This window comes from Spermophilus citellus, assembly GCF_964194105.1.
Source record: "Spermophilus citellus genome assembly, chromosome: 2".
Taxonomy (NCBI): Eukaryota; Metazoa; Chordata; class Mammalia; order Rodentia; family Sciuridae; genus Spermophilus; species Spermophilus citellus.
In genome coordinates, this window is record NC_138183.1 from 6,441,453 (window position 1) to 6,461,444 (window position 19,992).

General features: G+C 59.3%; 1 protein-coding gene across 1 annotated transcript in view; it reads right to left on the minus strand.

Moving 5' to 3' along the window:
* PRRX2 (paired related homeobox 2) overlaps positions 1-16,850 on the minus strand; it is a 35,635-nt gene extending 18,785 nt beyond the window's left edge. The window contains exon 1 of the mRNA XM_081279153.1: positions 16,429-16,850. Coding sequence (XP_081135279.1) covers positions 16,429-16,681 — 253 coding nt within the window. The 5' untranslated portion in view covers positions 16,682-16,850. The remainder of the gene's footprint in view (positions 1-16,428) is intronic.
* Between the last annotated feature and the right edge of the window lie 3,142 nt (positions 16,851-19,992).

Below are 19,992 nucleotides of genomic sequence, written 5' to 3' on the forward strand. Positions count from 1 at the left end.
GCCCCAGAGAGGAGACAGGCATGTGTTAGGGGGCACAGAGTGTCTCCCTGTGTTCTGACACCAGCACCCAAGCCATGAGCCCATGTGAAACTGGTGACTGACACCCAAACTGAAAAGGCTACAAACTATGATTCCAAGCACAGAGCAGGCGCTGTCCACCCCATTCTATGAAGGAGAAGGCTGAGGTCACAGAGAAGATGCTAGGCCACACGGCAGGAGGGCAGGGATGCGTGGACTGGGGCAGAGGGCAAGCAGGGTGCTCCTCCTCATCCTACAAGACCCTGCCCAAAAAGCCCTTCCCTGAAGTCAGGACCCTGGAGCACGTGTTTGCATGTTTCCCCACAGTGGCTCTTAGGCCTGGTCTCCTGTCCCAGGCCCTACTCTGTGTGAGCTCCCAGGTTTCAGTGTCTCTCTGGGCGCCATGCTCTTGAATGACAGCAGACAGAGTGACAGAATTGGCTCCATGAGCCTTCCTGGCCTCTCTCCCTCAGAGTCAAATAGGCCTTGTCCAATGTCAATGATGCATCTTGGGAGAAATATGAGACTGATGTGCCAGTACAGGTGCTTGGGGGACAGGAGGAGCAGAGACCAGGGCAGTTCATGGGTCCAGGCATGGCTTTAAACAAGCCCCTCACCTCACGGAGCACAGAGTGTCTCCCTCTGAGGGACTCACAGAGTGAGTCTTCAGCACCCTGTCTCATTCCCTCAGAGTGGACGTGGCCTGCCCAGGCCTGCGCAGCTGGGCTCTGAGCCAGGCTGGGCCAAGATGCCTTCCTGTTCCCGACCTGGTTGTTATCAGAACCCCATGGCCTTAGGTCCAGTGACCCTCAGGGGAGCCAGGCTGTTCTTTCAACCCATTCCTCCCTCTCTGCCTCCATTCCCCGTCCATACAGCATGGCACGTGGGGGCTGAGAGATGGCATCTGGAAGATGGTCAGGGGATGGGACCTACTTTGACCCTCTGCACCTCTCCCCTCTTCCCTGCCGAGCCAGAGGCCACTTTGGTCCACGAGCCTGAGTGCCCTGAGCAGCCCACATCTCCCAGGCTCCACAAGATGACTTGTCATTTGAGGCAGCAGATCTGTCCCCGCTCTGACTCTGCTCTGACTCTGCGCTGCAGGTGTCTATCCCTCAGCCCAGACAATCAAATATGGAAAAGAGCCTGGAACAGGAAGTACAGTTTGCATAATTCTCCCCTAGGGGCGGCCCCACCGGGCTCCACTGATTTCATTAGCATTCCCACCCCCCTGGGCCCACCCAGGCCCCCACTCAGGGAAGGGGAGGGGCGGGAGCAGGGAGGGTTAATTTCAAGAATCTTATTTTCCTTTTCAGTGTTGAGGATGGAACCCAAGACCTTCTCCACACCAGGGAAGTGCCCTACCACTGAGCCACATCCCCAGTCCTAATTTCATGAACTGGGACCTTGTTCTGAGAAGGCCCTGGCTTGATGACGCACATGTTACCAAGGGGCCACCCTTGGAGCCCACCCTGCACCAGCACAGGCCCAGGTGAGTGTTTCATTCATGCTCACCTGGACGCCCCCCTCCTCCTACCCTGGGCAAGAACCAAGGAGCACAGGGCATGGTGCCGCACACCTGTCATCCCAGTGACCCGGGAGGCTCAGTCAAGAGGATCACAGGTTTGAGTATAGCCTCAGCAAATTAGCCAGGACCTAAGCAATTTAGCGAAAACCTGTCTCAAAAAATTAAAATAAATAAATAGAAAGGGCCAAGGATGTGGCTTTGTGCTAAAGCACCCTTGGCTTAAATCTCTAAAAAGAAAAGGCCTGGAGCATGCAGACACACCAGCTCAGAGGGTTTCCTTGTGCAGCACTGGAGATGGAACCCAGGGGTGCTCTGCCACTGAGCTACATCCCCAGTTCTCTTTTTTAAATGTTTATTTTGGGACAGGGTCTCACTAAATTGCTCAGACTGGCCTGGAATTTGCCATTCTCCTGCCTCAGCTTCCTGAGGATTCTAGGTCACTTCCTGTCTTTGCATAGGCTGTCCCTTCTGACTAGTAGATATTCCAGTCTTGCTCTTACCCCTCCGTGAAGAACCCAGCTCTTTGCCATCAGCGATTAAGCTTGCCTGTGCCTGGCACCACAGGTGCTCAGTAAACTCTTGGGGCGCAGGGATGAAGGGTTCTGAGCCTCCAGCCATCGAGCCTCTAGGAACACAAGGGTTAAGGCCCAGGAAAATGAAGGCCTAGAACCTAATTTTTGACATTACAGGGCAGAAGTATAATTTAAAAATAGTTTGTGGGCTGGGGATGTGGCTCAAGCAGTAGCGCGCTCGCCTGGCATGCGTGCGGCCCGGGTTCGATCCTCAGCACCACATACCAACAAAGATGTTGTGTCCGCCGAGAACTAAAAAATAAATATTAAAAATTCTCTCTCTCTCTCTCTCCCTCTCTCTTTAAAAAAAATAAAAATAAAAAATAAAAATAGTTTGTGACATCTTGAGTGCGGGAGATGGCATGTCACCACTGTTCTTGGCCATGGGTCAAGGGTATTTGTGTCCAAGGCAACATGGTGGGGGACCTTGCTACTGGAAGAGGGTGCTGGGCCTAGTAAGAACCAACCAGCCCAGCTGCCCAGGCCTGGGCAATCTCCCCAGAATCAGGTAGGGCTGGGACACTCCCTGGCCATCTAGGGGGCTTCCTGTCATCACCCCTGGCATCCCTGGGCTCACAAGCCTGTGGCTGAATAGATGGGTGCCCTCAGCCTCGGTGGCACCACTACCTGCCCTGGCAGAGAGGCCAAGAAGGCCAGCCAGCCGTCCAGACCTCATGGGCAGACAGGGGGTGGCTTTGAGTCATGATTGAGACTGAGGTCCTGAAGTGAGTTCTGCTGCCCCACTCACAAGCCGAAGGCCCTTGGGAAAGTTACTGGACCTCTCTGAGCCTTGGCTGATGCAGGTCCTTCAGTGAGGCCTGCGTGAGGCGCTGCACATGAAGCCCAGCGGGCCAAGCTGTCCTGGGAACTCTTCCTTTCCACACCGAGCTCCAGCACTCCCAGGCCCCTCTGGACAACAGCCTCCCCCAGGGCCGAGGGTCCAGGGCAGCCTCGAGGTCTCCAGCCAATCAGCACCCAGCTTCTCTCAGCCGCTGTGATTGGTTCAGAGGTGGGACGGGGCCCAATCAGGGCATAGGGAGACTTTTGCTGGGACTTCTGAGTGAGTCTGTCTGTCTCCGTAGATCCAAGCCCCATGGCGGTGCTGAGAATCGAACCCGTTCCTCCCACATGCTAGGCAAGCGCTCCACCACTGAGCCACAACCCACAACTGGTTTTCTATCCGTCTTAGGTGACGGCCCTGACTGGCACACCGCCTAAGCTCCTTGTCCTCGCTCTGGCAGAACTAGAATAGTGGGTCCCCTGCTCCGGGAGCCCCTTTCCACCCTAATCTGCAGCGAGCACTGCGCCCAGGGACTTGTGGACCGCCTCGTGAATCCTCTTTCCTCTACTCGCAGACCCCCTGCCACATGGGCGGGTCAGGGGTCCCTCTCCAAACTAGGTTTGGAGGATAATCTGTGCGGCCTGTTGGGGGACTCTGGCCAGCTGCAGCCGTGTGCCGTGGGGTGAGCAGGGACAGGGTGGGGTGTTCTGGATTCTGCTCTTGAGTGGGACGCTGCCTCTGCCGGCGGCGGTGGGAGGGACTCCCCGGCTGTCTAGAGCCTGCGCTTAGTAGGGGGTCATGAAACGCGCTGAATAAAGGAGCCTCTATTTCTCATCTGTGAAATGGAGATTTCGACAGCCTTCCATAAAGAAGAGAAAGGTCCTGCTAGTCTAGTGCTTCGCCTGTAGTGGGGGACCTTGAAAAGAAGGAAGCGGGTCCCAGCAGGGGCTCCTGTGCACAGTGACATCACTCAAAGAAGTCACCGCAGCGAGGCTGAGCTCGGCCCGAGGCCTCGCAGGCAAAGCCCCGCCCTCAGGCTGTTCCCGACTCAGCGCTCAGGCCCGGCTTTGTGCGTCTGCTGTGCCAAGGGCTGAGGAGGACTGCAGATACCCGAGCAGTCCCCCGGGAGCGGGCAAAGCCATTGCCCAGAGCGGGTGGAGGCCGCCGGCGCTCCCCCTCTGGCTTGGTCCTGAGCTTGCCAACAGACAATGGGGATAGTCCAGCTCCTGCTCTCGCTGCCCCGCCTCGGGGTGGGACTGGGGTGGAGGGACAGAGATTTTGCCTTAATATGGAGCTAGTTTGGGTTGGGACACTTCCTGATCCCTATGCTGGGAAGATGAGGGTCCCTGGGGACCCACAGCCGCCAGGGGTGTGGCTGGGCCCTCAGTTCCGTCCTCTCTCTGGGTCCCATACCTCGAGATCCTAACAATAGCAACAGCAGTAATAATAAGGACAGGAGGAGCCTGCCATGTGCCCAGTGCACCTATCCCCTTCCTCCTTCTGGGTAGGTGCTGACATTGTCCCCGCCTTACAGATGAAGAAACTGAGGCTCGGAAACTCCTTGCCCCAGGGGCCCAGTGGAGCCAGTCTGACTCCATGGTCCCTTTCTGGGCCACAGACAGCTGGCCAGCAACTCCCCGGAGCTGCCACCCTCCTAACCACACCTCTTCCTCGGGGGTGTCCATAACCATGGGAAAGTGGAAAGAGGGAAATTCGAGGTGCCCAGAGTGGCCCCTCTCCCGGTCCATTGCTGTTTCCCCCTTTTGAAGAAGACAGGAAACACTCATCCGTGATTCCCCACAGAGCCCAGAAGTGCCAGTGAGACCTCCAGAACTCCCAAGTTCCTTCACCAGGGTCCCCGAGCTGGCCCCTGCATGCCACAGGGGATGCGTCCTGCCTTTGGCCTCTCTGAGAATGGGGCTCTCTTATCCTGCCTCCTCCCGACCAGGCCTCCCTTCCCACATGTCTCCCCGCCCTCAGACCACTTCGATTTCCATCTGGTTTTGGTTTGGAGGGCGGGTTTATGGAGAAGCAGAGAGCTGGCACCTACGGCCATAAACCTGATCTGTTCACTTCTTTTCTTGTCCCCCAAGCTCTGGGCATTTCCCTCCTCTGCCATCTGCCTCCCAAAACCCCAGGGCTGCTTTGTCCTGGGGAACCTGCTTCAGATGGCTACTGTCATGGGGTCCTGGGCAGAGAAGTTAGCCAGGGTCCAGATCAGCTTCCCTCAGAAGGCGAACAGCACGTCTGCGCCAGCTTTGCAGGGCCCCGGACTGGTGGCGTGTGAGTGCGCATGCGTGTTGGTGCTCTAGCCAGGCCCGGAGGGTAGGAGAGAGCCCTCCGGACGCACATCTGAACGTCCCAGCCTTCTCCCCGGGCTCTCTCACCCCCAGGTCTCCTGGAAGTTGCAATTAATCTCTAATTTGAATTTTTAACCTCAAACACCACATTATAAAAATAGTTGTGCTGTGTTTTATAGATGGTATTTGTCATGAAATTAGACACGGTTACAGTCAGTGCCGTGGAAAATAAAGCAAGACGCCTCCTCCCGCTCTGGAGTGGCGGTCAGGTGCGGCAGCGAGGCAGCAACTCAGCACTGTCCCTCCCAAGAGGGGTCCCCAGGCAGACCGGGCAGGGACAGAGGGGTCTGGGTCCTGTGAGGTTGGGGGCAATGGGCTGGTCAGTGTCCCCCTTGGGGACAGTAGAGTTAGGTTTCAGCAAAGCCCCCCCCCTCCCTTGAGCTGCTGGGGCCCACTGGCTTAACTCAGTGTCCTGCCTGCGAGGGGAGGTGGCTGCAAAGCTTCTCCCGCCCCTCCTCCTAGGGGACAGGGAGGGGGCCCAGTAGGCACAGAGCTGAGCTCCCACCTGCCTGACCTCATCGACTCCCCTGAACAGCCCAAGCCCCGGGTCCTTCCATCTTGCCGAAGAGAAATTCCAGGATCGGAGAGATGAGCACGTTTCAAAATCACTCAGCAAGTGAGGAGGAGGCTGAGGCCAGAATCCCCACAGTACCCCTAAGGGCACCTGCAGGAGCTCTCTGGGGCTGGTCCTATCTAGGCCCGCGTCACCTCAAGCTTCATGGGGACAGTGGGGGCGGTCCCAGCTTGCCTGTCTGCATCCAGGACAGCTTGGTCTTGTTTAGCAAATCCTGCTCTAGTTCGGTGGAATCTTTGCTGCCCACCGTAAAGGAACCCATGGAGGCAAGGTCACAGGGAGACCGTCCTGGGCTCTGGGCCAGCAGGGTGGAGAATTCCTGCAGACAAAGGCCCCTGACCTGCTGGCCCTGGAGTCTCACTGTGTAACCCGACTTGCTGGGCCTCAGCTGGAAAACGGGGCCAAAGGACCGCCACCTCGTGGAGCTGGAGACGTCCAATGAGAGGATCCACACGGAGAGTAAAACATGTAGCAGAGGCACAATTAATGGTCCACACTGTCAGGATCATGGTGACGGAGACGAAGGAGACACCTGCCACCTGCACCCATCTTCCAGGTCCCCCTGCCCCGAGCACCCGACCCGCCGTCCCCTGGGGTCTGCAGCCGATTGCCTGGAACAGCCTCCTCTGCGGGTTAGTGGAACTCTGTCTCTGGGTCTTTGTGCATCTGTGACCCACAGCCCTGATGCTGAGCTGCTGCCATCATGCACTGTTACCAGGGATGGCGCTGCCCCCCCCTGCACCCCGCCCACTCTCCTGATGGGTGCAGGGGACTGGTGAGGCCCACACAGGTGGGGCACAGGAACCTGCCCACCCCTGACTGAGGGCTCCTGGGCCTTCCCTCCACCTGGGCTCCCCAACTCAAGACCTGGCCTTCCCAACGGAGTTGAGCAGGGGCCTGGGCCTGATAGGCTGCGGCAGCCTGTGATCAGCCCCCTGTGGAGGCAAGGGCATCCCAGGAGGCCCAGGGAAACTGGGATATGGTTGCTGCCCCCACAGAACAGGGGACACTTGCCCTCTCGAGAGCCCCTGGGGAAGGCCTGGGTGACCCAGACACTCCAGACACCTGCAACAGAGGAAGGACTCCACTGCTCTCAACCGTGGAAAATCTACGTTATTTATTGTTCTGCTGCTGGGGATTGAACCCAGGGCCTCGCACAGGCTAAGCAGACGCGTTACCACGGAGCTTTGCCCCAGCGCCTAAAAATGGCAAAGCCCGAACAAGACGGGCTTGCTGGACCCTCTCCTGATCCTTCTGCTCCTGGAACAGCCACACTCCTTCCCACCCCTGAGCCTCTGCATGTGTCCCCTCCACCCAGAGCAGTCATTCCTCACTTCACTCATCCTTCAGGTCCCTACTGCAATTCCACTTCCTCCAAGAAGGGACCTGACACGCCTGACCAGGTGGCAGCCTCATGGTCTGCTCTCAGCAGCCGGGCCCTTCCCTGTCTCCTCCAGTGCCAGCCAGGACTGGCATGTAGTAGGTGCTCAACGAACATGTGGGATGGGGGGGGTTCCCAGGGCGCCTCCCCCGCTTTCTATTCCCTGGGGAAGGCAGCCCCCCGAGTCCGCTCCCCGAGACATGAGCTTGCTGGACCAGCAGCCGCCTTCTAACAGCCAGCCTCCTCTGCTGTCAGGTCTTTGCCTTTCTCTCGTCCTTCCTGGTAGAACCGGAGCAGAGTCCCTTTTTACTTCTTGTCAACAGCAACTTGGGACGCTCTCCTCCGTGGGCTGCGGTGGCCAGGCGGCTGGCTCTGCCGCGAGGCTGCCCTTCAATTAGAACATGACGTCTCTAGGAAACCGAGCTTCCCGAAGCCGGCCCCTCCCTGGCTCTCGAGCCCACCCCCGGCCCCCCAGTGCTCCTGCCCCACTGCGCCGTGGGTCAGTGTCCGCTCAGCGGCTCCCAGGAAGAGTGGGGTCTGGATTCCTGGCAGGACAGGGAGAGCTCCTCGGCCCCCTGGACCTGGGGGCTGTGGACAAGTCCCTCCACCTTTCTGGGCCTCTGCTCTGTAAGCACAGTGAAGGCCTCACCTCCCTCCCTCACCTGCAGAGAATCCAGCCAGAGCCACAGCATGTCGCAGCTGAGAGCAGGCGGCCATGTTGCTCTGAGCGCAGCCCCATGCCCGCAGGGCCAGGCCTGTGTTCGGGTCTCCTGCACAGTGTCCCCGCCGACAGACCCGGGCCCTGAGTGGATGAGCGGACGAATGAATCCCGTCCAGTTTTCTTGGAGCCAGAAAACAGAGCATATCTCGGTGGGAGCAGAGAGTTCATGTTCCTGGCTCTCAGGACAAGGCAAAAGGGTCCCTTTTCTGTGGCTTCATCACAAAGGGAAATGGAACAAAGTGCCAATTTGTCTTTCCTCCCAACTTTGGGCTGTTTTCTCTGGACTTCTTCCCCCAGTCTGGGATGTAGCCCTTCTTCTCCAGGTTTGGGCTGCGAGGCCCATGTTTCCGGTTTGGGGGAGGCACCCAGTCTCCCAACACCCAACCTGAAATGATGTCCGCAGCTAGAGCCTCTCTGGCTTACAGGGCCACAGGGTCAGTGGGGGGGCGGGGGGCTTTGCAGGGATGCACAGCCTTAGGCTGTGTGGTCTCCGGCAAGTTGCTAAGCCTCTCTGAGCTTGTGATTCCTCTCTGTAACCAGGCCAGCAGACACCCTTTCTCAGCACTCCTCATGAGCTCAGCTGCCAGCACCCTGAATCCATCATCTCCCAAATCTTGAAGAGCTGGTGCCACGAGGCAGGATTCTCCTCCTATATCAAGTGTGGAACTCAGAGAGGAGGACCTAGCAAGGCCTCAGCAGGTTCAGGCCCTAGCTGGGACTCAAAACCTGACCTCTGGTTTCAGCTGTGCAGCCCACCCCCTGGGGAACCCTCCCCTGCACTCAGACACCCCCCCCCCCCAGCCAGAGGACAAGGGAAAAGGAGCTCCCAGCGCCTGCCTGCCGGGTGCAGGAGGAGGCCTGGAGACAGGGGCTCCCAGGCGCTCCCCAGGGCCCGCGCCCCCTGGTGTGGGGGCAGACCAAGCCGGACCTGCTGCCCACTGGCTGGACTGGCCGCCGGCAGCCCCATCTTGAGAGCATTAGGGGCTGCTGTTCACAGCTGTTTTCTGTTACGTGTTATTTGTTAGTCTAATGAAAGGAGGTGCATGGCTTTCAAGACCTCGGCCCTCGGCGGGGTTTTATATGGGAGGCCCGTGCACAGCTCTGGCGGCGGGGAGGCCGCGAGGCCCCTGCCAGGCGCGCCCGCCTGGCGGCTCCCACTTTGATTCGGAGGTCTGCAGCCATCCGCGTGGTAATTCCAGCCCTGGTTAAATGTCATTTTTAATAACGCCATCTCTGGCGTGTGAACGTCGGCGCCCACAGCAGGAAGGGAGGCCAGGGGTGGGGAGACCCGCGGCCAGGAAGGACCGACAAGGGGACAGGAGGAGGGGGCAGAAGACAGGCTAGGAGAAGTGGCCGTCTCCTTGGGGACAGTGCATGCCCACCCTAGGGGCACCCCTGGAGGGGAGCCCGTGGGAGGTGTAGTGGGCAACAGAGTGAGGGTGGCAGAGGGGCGGAGTGGGCAGGGAGCCAGGAGGGGACTTTTCAGTGGCCACGGTCGCAGAGACCCCAGTTCTGCAGGTAGCGGGGAGTAAGGACAATGACCTCTTTCCCCCTAACTCCTTGGGCCTCTGAAGGCGGGTACCAAGGGGTGAGACTGCTGTGGGTGGCTGAGAAGAGCTGTCCTCCCCTCACCCCACAGGGTGGCTTCCTGCAGCCAGGTCTGGGGGTGGGTTCAGCCTCCGAGCAGCTCCCTCCCTCTCCTGGGCTCCAGCCCTTCCCTCTGGAAGCTTCCTGAGCCTCACCAACCTCTGCACCCTGCGGCAGCCTCGCCAGCCCTGTGGGAAGATGGAGGTGAAGGAGCACAGCAGCTCCGGGGAAGCCTTCAGCAGGGTATAAAAATCACTGGGGGCCCCGTTAAATGTGGAGGTCCAGGCCCTGGAGCCAGAATCTGATGTCATGAGCTGGGACACTGACTTCAACCAGCTCCCTGGGTGATTCCAAGGCAGCCATTCGTGGAAGCTCATAAAATATGGCCAGAAACACACGGCCCAACCCTCTTGTTTTGCACACGGGGCGCTGGGCTCAACCCAACAACGAGGCGTGCCCCGGGTTGGAGAGTCGGGCAAGGCCAAGTGGGAGCCCCAATTTCCCGAGCCCTAGTTGAGGGCCCCTGACTGCATCTCAAGGCTCAGAAGCACCTGCTCAGCTCTGGCTTGGAGGGTCCCTCTGTGGACACTTCCTAGCCTCCAGATCCTTAAGCACCCTGCCCTTTTCAGGCCTTGCGGGAGGGCGCCACCTCTGTCCAGCAATGGCCTCTGGGCGCCCTCCAAGCCCGCCCAGCGACCCTCCAGACTGGGGCTTCCGGCTGCCCATCCCACACGCAGAAAAGCATAACCAATCACAAAGAGACCAAAAATAATATCTTCCAGAGCCTGCTTCATTTTTAGGACACAATAAAAGATATCATTACCCGTAAAGGGCCTCACGCAGACTATGTCCTGTCATCACGGTGGTCCCCAGGAGCCAGGCTGGGAACAAACAGCTTCCCAGATGTGGAAGGGACCCGGGCTCAGTGCTTTGTCACTCCCAGGACAGCCTGAGCGTCCAGGCTGCTGGCTGGGCCACAGGGGGCTGTGCCTGGCACCACTGGGCGCACAGTCTCTTTCTGGGCAGCTGGGGGTCAGCTCTGCCCTGCCAGGCCAACGAGCATGGTGCAACCTGCTTCTGTCGCACGTCACCTCCCCTACTGCCGGATGCTGAGGGACACCCTGTCTCAGCGCCTCTGCTGGGTGTGGGAGCCTGGCGAGACCCCCAACCTCCCTCCGTCTAAATAGGAAGCTCTGTAGCTCCCCACTACAGCACATCGCAAGAGGCACTTGACCCCTGGCCCGCACACAGCAAATCTGTCTGCTCGTCCACTAGCTGCCTGTCCACCCTGGCCACCAAGAGCCTGGGAGGGATCATCCAGGCCAGACTGGAGCCTCGGGATGGGGTGTATGTGGTGTGTGTGTGCATGTGCGGCATGGGGTGTGAGCGGGTATGCGTGTCGTGTCTGGGAGTCGGGGACATGTGGTTCCCAAATGCCAGCTTTTGACAGGGTTCTCACCGACCTACCGCAAAGCGGGGTTAGAGAGTGTCTTAAACTAACGTGAGTCGGGCCTGAGAACCCCTTCACTCTGAGATGACAGTTCTGGAAGCTTCCTGGACAGTTGCTACAAGTGGCTCCTGTTGGCAAAACTTTCAAACCACCCACTGTGTGCACAGAGGGAGCTCCTGGCAGGAGCCACCCACGCTGGGGGCAAAGAAGGTGCCATGACTGAGGAAGGAAGGGAGGGAGGAGGGATGAGCAGGGAGCTGGGGGCTGTCCCATCTCTGCTCCACAGGGACCCTCCTGGGCACTCCAAGTCCAGACAGGTGTACGGAGGGTGAGGGGTGGGGACTCTTGCCTTACTCCATCACCTCCAACTCCCCCAAAAGCTGGGCAGCCCCCACCCCACCAGCCCCAGACTGGGCTGCAGAGGACCTGGAGAAGCCCCTCCCCCAGCTGCTGCACGGCCCCCCGAACGCAGCCAGGCACCTGCCTGGGGGTGCACACTGGGTCACATTGCCTCAGAACTCCCGGGGCTCCGGGGTGGCTTTGGATGGTGGGGGCCAGCATGGCGGGGAGCAGGAGGCTGGGGCCGCACAGTGGGCACTCTGCTGGCCATGCGCCCGGGGGAGGCCCCACCATGGCCACGCCCCTCCCCCTCACTCCACGCCCCTCCCCCTCACTCCCCAGGGCAGTGCACAGTCACCCCTCCTGTGGGGTGTGTTCAGGGACACACGGTCCCCCAAGCAATCCCCAGGTCTGCCTCCACCCACGGTTGGCCACTGTCCTTTCAGGTTTGGGTCACCATGAAGACATGCCAAGTTCTGCCCGGTCCAACCTGACCTCACAGCCCTGCCCAGGACAAGCCACCCCAACCCCAGGTCTCTGCTGCTCAGAAGCCCCAGATGCGTACACACAATGTCCATCCTGAAAGCCCCAGTCGGCGCCGGCCCTCAAGGCCCACCCCACCTCCCTACCCCTCTCAGAAGTTTCCCCACAGCCAGGGGCAGCTCCTCCTTCACCCTCCCCTCCCTGAGCTGTGCAGGAGACGGAGGCCCAGCCTTCCCTTCCCAGCTGTGAGAGCTTGGGCAGGGTACTTAGCCTCTCTGGGCCTCAAAAAAATAGGGATGATAATCACCAGCCGGGCCTGATCTGCAGGGTCACTGAGGGCATCTCAAGCAGCTGTCACTTTATTGAGCACCTACAGTGCTGGGTACCCCATACACTCAGGGCTCCCCCATAAAGGATGCCCCTTGTTCCCGTTTCACAGATGGCAACACTGAACTTTGGGATTCTTTTTAGGCCTCAAGGGTGTGGGCAAGCAGTGTTCCAGAGGTACCTTCCAGAATCTTCTGGGAGAAACAGCTCTAGACTGTTGAGTGCCTACCTGAAAGGAAGGCCTTGTAGGATGTTGGGGGTCTGAGGTCCCTGTGCCAGGCCCCAAGCCCCACTCCAGGTCTGCTGCATAGAGGGGCAGGACCCTCCTGAAACAGCAGGTGTCCTCCCGTGGACAGGGACGGAGAGGCCCACTACTGCCCCAGCCACTGGCTGCCACCAAAGGTCCTCCCTCTCCCCACTCCCGGGGCCTGTGCTGAGATGCCCTCATCTGCTTGAGAGTCCAGGCACCAGGCCCAGGCTCTGAGACACCACAAGCCCAGGGAACGGGCCACAGAGTGGCTTTCTTTAGTTTATTTCTATGCGGGCTGAGAATGGAACCCAGGGCCTCCTCAGGCCAGGCCAGTGCTCCACCACTGGGCTACGACCTCAGCCACCACAGAGTGGTCTTCTAGGCCGGGTGGAGACGTGACCAATTAGGAAGGGACTCATGAACACCTGTGTGCCATCTCCCATGTCCAGGTGGGACCCGGAGAAGGCCACATGTAGAGCCGGCATCACAAGCCAGGACCGGTCCTCAGGCGCCCCATGGCTCAGCCAGCTCTGGCTGAGCAGCATGACTCGGTTTCCCAGCAGGAACGAGAGAGGAGGAGGCCAGGGAGGAGAGGAGGCCGGGGGAGAGGACTCTCCTAGAAGACCTGCTTCCAGAAAACGCTTCGCGTCCCCTCAGCCCACTCCCGGCGGATGCAGAGCAACCCAGAGTCCGACGAGAGAACCGAACTACGGTCCCTTCGAACTACAGAGAGGGCTGGGTCTGGGGCTGGGTCTGGGGCTGGCGGTGAGCACTTGCCCCGCATGTGTGAGGCACTGGGTTCGATTCTCAGCACCGCATAAAAAAAGATAAAATAAAGGTCTATCAACTAGTGATAATTAAAAAAAAAAACTGCAGAGAGTGTCCACAGGACCCGGCCAGCCCACTTCCGGAAACACCCCAGAGAATGGAAAGCTGGGGTGTGTGGCTGTTTGCACACTTCGCAGCAGCACTGCTTACAACAGGTGGAGAGACCCAGGTGACACTGAGGAGGATGAGCCAAAGCCACGCCCACACGGCGCAGGACCCCATGGCTGCGACCTACTCCAGGGTGAACCTCTCAGAAGTCACACCAAGGGAGGTGCCAAGCACTAGGGACAAACACTGTTTGATTCCACTTATTGGAGCCCCCTAGAGTGGCCTAATTGATAGACAGAAAGTAGAGCGGCCCAGGGACCCAGGGCGGGGAGGCAGAGGTTACCTGTTGGGTGTGGAGTGACCGTCTTCAGACGTAAGAGTTCTAGGGGTGGAAGGTGGGGACCACTGCATGGCAGTGTGAACGTCCCTGACGCCAAGGATCTGTGCCCCGCTAATGGTTAACCTGGTAAAGCCTGGGCTAGACATATTTTATCACCACTAAAAAAGTTGAAAGCGAGTCTGCCTGTCTCCCAAATTCAGTGGTGTCTCAGGCCCTCCCTTGGCCCAGCCGGCCCATGGCTAGCCACCACATCACCCTGTTGGATTTGGTGGCCCACCCAGGGCCACGCTCGCCCTGGCCACCCCAGGCTCAGACTGCAAGCAGCGCAGCAGCATCCTGGATGTCTGAAAAGTGGACCCGCAGGGGTTCTGCCTGGTCCCTCCTGCAGCAGGCTGGGGCCTCATGGCCAGGGTCTCAGCTCTGCCGCCTCCAGGGCCTTTGTTGATTTTCCCAGTGTGTCCCGTCCTGGTTTCCGCCCTGCCCACAGGAGGGAATGCTTCAGAGAAACCCTGGTGAAGAGCGTGGGTTCTTTTGTTGTAAGTCACTGCTAAGGCGGCGAACGAGGGTTTATTTTCCTAACGTGCTTGGCATAGCTCAGCGCCCGCACAGCCCTCAGCGTTTGATTTGGGAGGAACCCGAGACCCTGGTTTGTTCTGAGTCACGGGTGAAGCCACAGCCTCCCCGGCCAGCCCGAGGCAAAGACGGGTCTTGGGAAGTCATTGGCAGCAATGAGCGGTACTACTGGTGGCTTGGGGAAACAAAAGATTTTTAAAAACTTTTCAGAATTTCGAGCCTGCTAACTCAGCAGGTTGAAAACCTACCAGATTTCCAGCCCATTCGTCTCCCTACTAAGCCCAACTTTTCTAGGAGGAACTGTGGCTTCCTTCTTGGCCAGTCTTTCTCTTTGGACCTGGAGAGAGCCCAGAAGCCACAGGAAAACACACTTCCCAGCAGGTAGGAGGCCTCAGGGGGTGCCAGGATGGGCCAGTGTCAGCCACAGCCCACGTGTGCTGCCCCGGGGTCTGGAGTCCTGGCACCCCCAGCCCTGGATGCCCACTTTCATAGGGTCCAGTGGTGCATGCTGTGCTCACCAGGAGAAAGGTCCCCCCCGCTTCGGATCCCTCTGGTCTTGGGAATCCCTGACAGATGGCAGTGGAAAGAGGCACATGACCAGAGATGAACAGACCTGGACTCACCGCTGCCGCCTCACAGTCCCAGGGCAGATCTGGGTGTGGCTCCTGAGGCAGAGGCCAGCTGGTGAGCAACTCCTTGAGCCTGGCCCAGACTGTCCCAACTGACCCCACAGGGACCCAGCATGTCCTCTACCCCTCAAGACACCCCCAGTGTGCAGGAAGCCCCTCCTCAGGAGGCCTCATAGGCTCTTGGGGGAGGTGGTCAGGCCCCAGGGGGCTGCTGGGGTCTCCCACCATGGACCCAGCTGCCCAGGGGCTCAGTGGTCCCATCCAGGTGCTCACATCCCCAGACGACAGCCGCCATCTGGATTCCCAGGAGAATTCCCCTGGGAGACCTTGGGGGCCCCACCTGGGAGAGGCCTGGCCTCCTGCCCAGACCCTGCCCCCATCCCTTCTCTCCTTCCTTCTCCCCCACCCCTGGTGAACCAGGTCCTGCTCTCCCCGAGGGGAGCCAGCCAGAGCCCCGGGGGGTCCACCAATGTCCTGGGGCTGTCATGGCCTTCCCCACCTTCCCATCAGGGGTCTAAGCCCCAACCCTAGAAGGTAGAGGGAACAGTCAGGCCTGTGCCTGGGGAGGGGGGGAAGACACACTGTGGGGCAGCCAGTGGCCCCTCCTCACCAGGCTGGCCGGGGCAGGGTGCCCTTGGAAGGTGCTCTGTGGAAGGCAGCAGGATGCTGTCCTAAGGACACACGTGCTCCCAGATGGGGTTTCAGACTAGGCTGCAGTCACCTCCACTGTCCCTGTCCCCCTCTTGTGGGAGAACGAGGCTCCCCACCAGCTTGGGCATCCCCGGAACCAAGAGGCTGGTGTAGGAACTGGGATGCCAGAGGTGGGCGGGAAGGTAGGGGACCCAAGCCCGGCTCACCCCGCAGACTCTGTGGGGGACTAGAACAAAGCCAGGTGGCCCAGAGCCCCCAGCAGGCTAGCCCACCCCCAGAGCTAGGGCAGGGCAGGATGGGTGAGCTTGGGCAATCTGTCTTGCCCTCTGCCTTGCCTCCAGGAAACTGTCCTGCTGGGACCTCTGCTGCTTTATCCTCATCTCCTGCTCTCCCCGCCCCCACCCCTTCTTACCAAGGACTAGGACTCTGTGATCCTGTGTGACATTTTGAAAAAAGCCACTTGGGTGGATTGTTTGTTTTTAAAGCCCCTTCCTGATGGCCTTTAACCTCTGCAGGGGAAGAGAGGCCTGGCTGGCTCTTTAGGGCTGAGCCCTTCTACCCAGGACGCGATCCTGGGCACACTGCAGGGTGGGGGCACACAGGCGTCAACACCCAAGAACCCTCTGCGGCAGTAGTTGGCGGGCATGGGGGACAGTGGAAACCCAGCTGCCCAACCCCGATGCTCTGCCCCTCCAAGGCCTCGTCTTCCAGCTGCAACATGGCACCGACTGAATCGCACCCACTTCCCAGGCGGCACGGGCTGCCTCCAGAGCCGGGCGCCAGGGCAGCCCCTTCCCCGAAGTCGCACACCCACGACTTTAGGCGGCTCCGGCCGAAGGTCCCTCGCCCTAGTCCAGAGTTCCAGTCCGCGGCAGCCCGCCCCGTGTCCCGCGCCCCAGGGTCGCAGCGCCGCCTCCCTCCAGCGCCGCACTCCGCCCGGGCCGGTCCCGCGGTCCCCACGCCCTCGGCGGCCCCGGCCCGCGCCACTCACCGTCCTGCGGCGCCGCCTCGCTGCCGCTGCTGCCCCCGGACGGCTCCCGCGCCGCGCCCTCCCGCGCCTCGGCCCTGGCCGCGGGCCTCGCCGCCAGCCGCCCGGCCGCCACCTCCTCCAGGTCCAGGAGGTGGCTCACCGTGAAGTTCTTGCGCGCCTGGGCGCAGTCGCCGGGCCCCAGCGCGGGCGGCGGCGGCCCCGGGCCCAGCGCCGGCTTGTCCAGCGCGAAGGCGGCGGCGGCCGCGCTGTCCATGCCGCGGGCGGCCCGGGGCGCGGGGCCCCGGCGGAGACGGGCGCGGGTGGAGCGGCGCCCGGTCCGCCCGCTCTGCCGTCCCGCCGCCGCCTCCCCGGCCGCGCTGACGTACGTCGGGGCACGGACCGTCCGCCCTCCCCTCGCCGCCGGCCGCTCGCGCCCCAGTCGCCGGACGGGCTGCGCCGGCCACACGCCCCTCTTGAGGCAGACCTCGCCCCTTCCTCCCTCCCCTCGCCCCACCCGGCCGCCGGGAGGGTCCGTCGCTGAGCCGCTGGAGGCGGGGCCCGGAGCCCCGAGCGCCGCCCCCACCCCACCCCCCACCACGTCTGGGGAGCCGCGAGCTCCCGCGCGGGGTCGCTTCTTCGAACCCCGCACGAGGGGCCCGGGGGGTCAGAGAGGACAGACTGGCACCCCCCTTCCAAGCTCCTCCGCAGGTGCAGGGGGCGACTCTGAGGCGGGTGACAGGGAAGATGTCCCAATTCCCAGCTCCACCCTCACTGCCCCCAGCGCTGCCCCGCCCGACGGAAAGAATCCGAGGTCCACTTGGACCACCTTGTTCGCTCCGCCCAGCCCCGAGATTCCCTCCCCCAGAAAGCTGGGATGTTGGCTGTGCCCACTGCTCCTGTTTCCCACCGGATGATACCCCAAGGAAAGCCGAGCTAGGAGCAAAGCGGTTCCCTTCAGAATTCCTAGTGTACACACAGGGGATGGGCAGCCAGAGAGCCAGACTGACAGATGGGTGACAGGGAGAGAGGGCCCGACTTGGGTCTCAGCTCTTGTTTTTGTGTTCTAAGGAGAGCCCAGAAAAGACCCGCGGAGGGACCAGAGGGAGACTCTGAGCTCTCTGGCTGACACTGGTCTTACCCCAGGACTGCTGCTCACTGTCCTGTCCCTCAGTCCTTATCCCCAGAAAAAAATAACCCTCCAAGAGCCTTTCGGAATGTCCTCTCTGGGCTCCCCGCAGAAAACAGGCCCTGCATCCACATCCCCAGACCTGCCAGCAGCCTGGTTCTGTAGTATATGAATCACTCCCAGGATGAGGCTGAGTGACCCCCAAAGGACTTCCGTCCTCCCACCAGCCATGGAGGTGCAGGCCAGGGTAGGCTGTGGGTCTGGAGATGGTGGGGCTCTTTGTCCTTGGAAATCTGCCCCAAGCAGTGCCCAGTGAGAAGGCTGGCAAGGAGGTGGCCACCTGCCTTCTCCCAGGGCACTGGCAGGGGCCAGCCTGCGCCAGGGGTTCCCAGCACTACCCAGTGTGTGTGGCTGGACGACTTTCTGAGAGACTGAGTCCCGTGGAGCCCTGAAGAATGTTTGGAGGGGAGGCCTGGCTGGAGCACCCAGAGAGCCCACAGAATGGGGGCCTCATCCCAGGACAGTGCAGGGCCCCCAAGTGGGGCTTCCCCAGGGTCAGAACAGTTTTGTGTCAGAGACCAGATTCCGGCCCAGTGTACTAGGCATGGTGTACTGCTGTGTGCCTTTAAATGGGACACCAGCCCTCTCTGAGCCCAGCTCCTGCCCTGCAGATCACATTAAAAACCTATGGGCACAGCTGGGCGCCATGGCACACACCTGTAATCCCAGCAGTTCGGGAGGCTGAGGCAGGAGGATGCGAGTTCAAAGCCAGCCTCAGCAAAAGCAAAGTGCTAAGCAACTCAATGAGACCCTGTCTCTAAATAAAATACAAATTAGGGCTGGGATGTGGCTCAGTGGTCGAGTGACCCTGGGCTCAATCCCTGGTACCTGAAAAAGCAAAACAAAACAAAGAAAACCTTTGGGCATTGTGGGGATGCTGCTGCAGGTGAAATTCTGGGCTCATGGCCTAGAATATGGGGGAGCAGCCCGCATCAGCCAGGGGTGCCGGAAGGACCTGAGACACCATCTTGGTCCCATTTCCTTGAGTGACAGATGGGAAACTGAGGCAGCAAAGGCAAAGGCTGCTTCTAGAGCAGGAAGAAGCACCTTCCCTGAGTCAGCTCCATCGTGGGTGAAGTCGGGGTGCAAAAGGAGCCAGGCCAATGGTGCTGAGGCTGAGCCGTCACTACCTTGGAGGGCAGGGTGGTACAGGATGGCGGGGGGTGGGGTGGGGTGGGGTGGGGGGGCGGGGGAAAGGCTGCAGCTGTAGTCACAAAGCTCAGCCCTTGAGCAAGAGTTTCAGCCCCTGATTTAGCCTGGAAGTATATCTAAGGCAATGTCATTTAAACAGGGAGTTGAGGACTCAGGGACACAGGGCCTAAGGGATAGGCCTAAAAAATAACTAATTTCTGTAGTGGTTTGGATGCAGCTAAGATGCTCACCCAGAGCCAGGGATGGAGGCCAACGGGAGCCCAGTTTGGTTACTGATCCTGGCACCACTCTGGGCAGCAGGGATGGGGAAATAGAAGGGGGGTCAAGAGGGATCCTGCTCTGGTTAGCTGCTGCTCCCTGGAGGCTGGGTCCTGGGTCTCATCTTGAAAGAAAATGCTGACTTGCCTTCATCTCAAAAGCTTATGTGTTAAAAAAAAAATTGTTGTTACAGAAGTAATATCGCTGAGATGTTAAAAAGCATAAGTAAACTTAGGAAAACAAAAATACTAGTATCTCACTCCCAAAGATTCTTAACACACAGCAGACATTCAAGACATTTTAAAAAGTTGGTGTGCTGCGTGGGTGGTGCACACCTGTAATCCCAGTAGCTCCGGAGGCTGAGACAGGAGGATCAGGAATTCAAAGCCAGCCTCAGCAATAGTGAAGTGCTAAGCAACTCAGGGAGACCCTGTCTCTAAATAAAATACAAAATAGGGCTGGGGATGTGGCTCAGTGGTCGAGTGCCCCTGAGTTCAATCCCCGGTACCAGGAAAAAAAAAGTTGGTATAATGAAAGAAATTAGAAATAATCATCCTATTTATTCAATATTGAATTGGAGGCCTAGAAAAAGCAATAAGACAAGAAAAAGGAATGACCTAAAATAATTTTTATTTAATCTCTCTCTAATTAGAGAGATGGAGAAACACAGTATATGTCATAAAAGTAGAAGTACATCATACCAACCATTTTGTAACCTGCTTTCTGTATCTTTAAATAATCTTGTTCACCATTATTTTTAGTGAAAGCCTAAGAATACATTATTCCCTATTGTTATGCATCAACAGTTGTTTTCTTAAGAATAAATACCTAGAAATAGACTATGTGGATGTGATAGACAAGGGATGACCTTCCAAAGATGTTGACATCAGAATCTCTAGACCCTGGAAATGGGTCAAAGCAGATGAATTAAGGTTGTGATTAGTTGACCCTGAAATAAGGAGGTTATTCTGGATTATCCAGCTGGACCC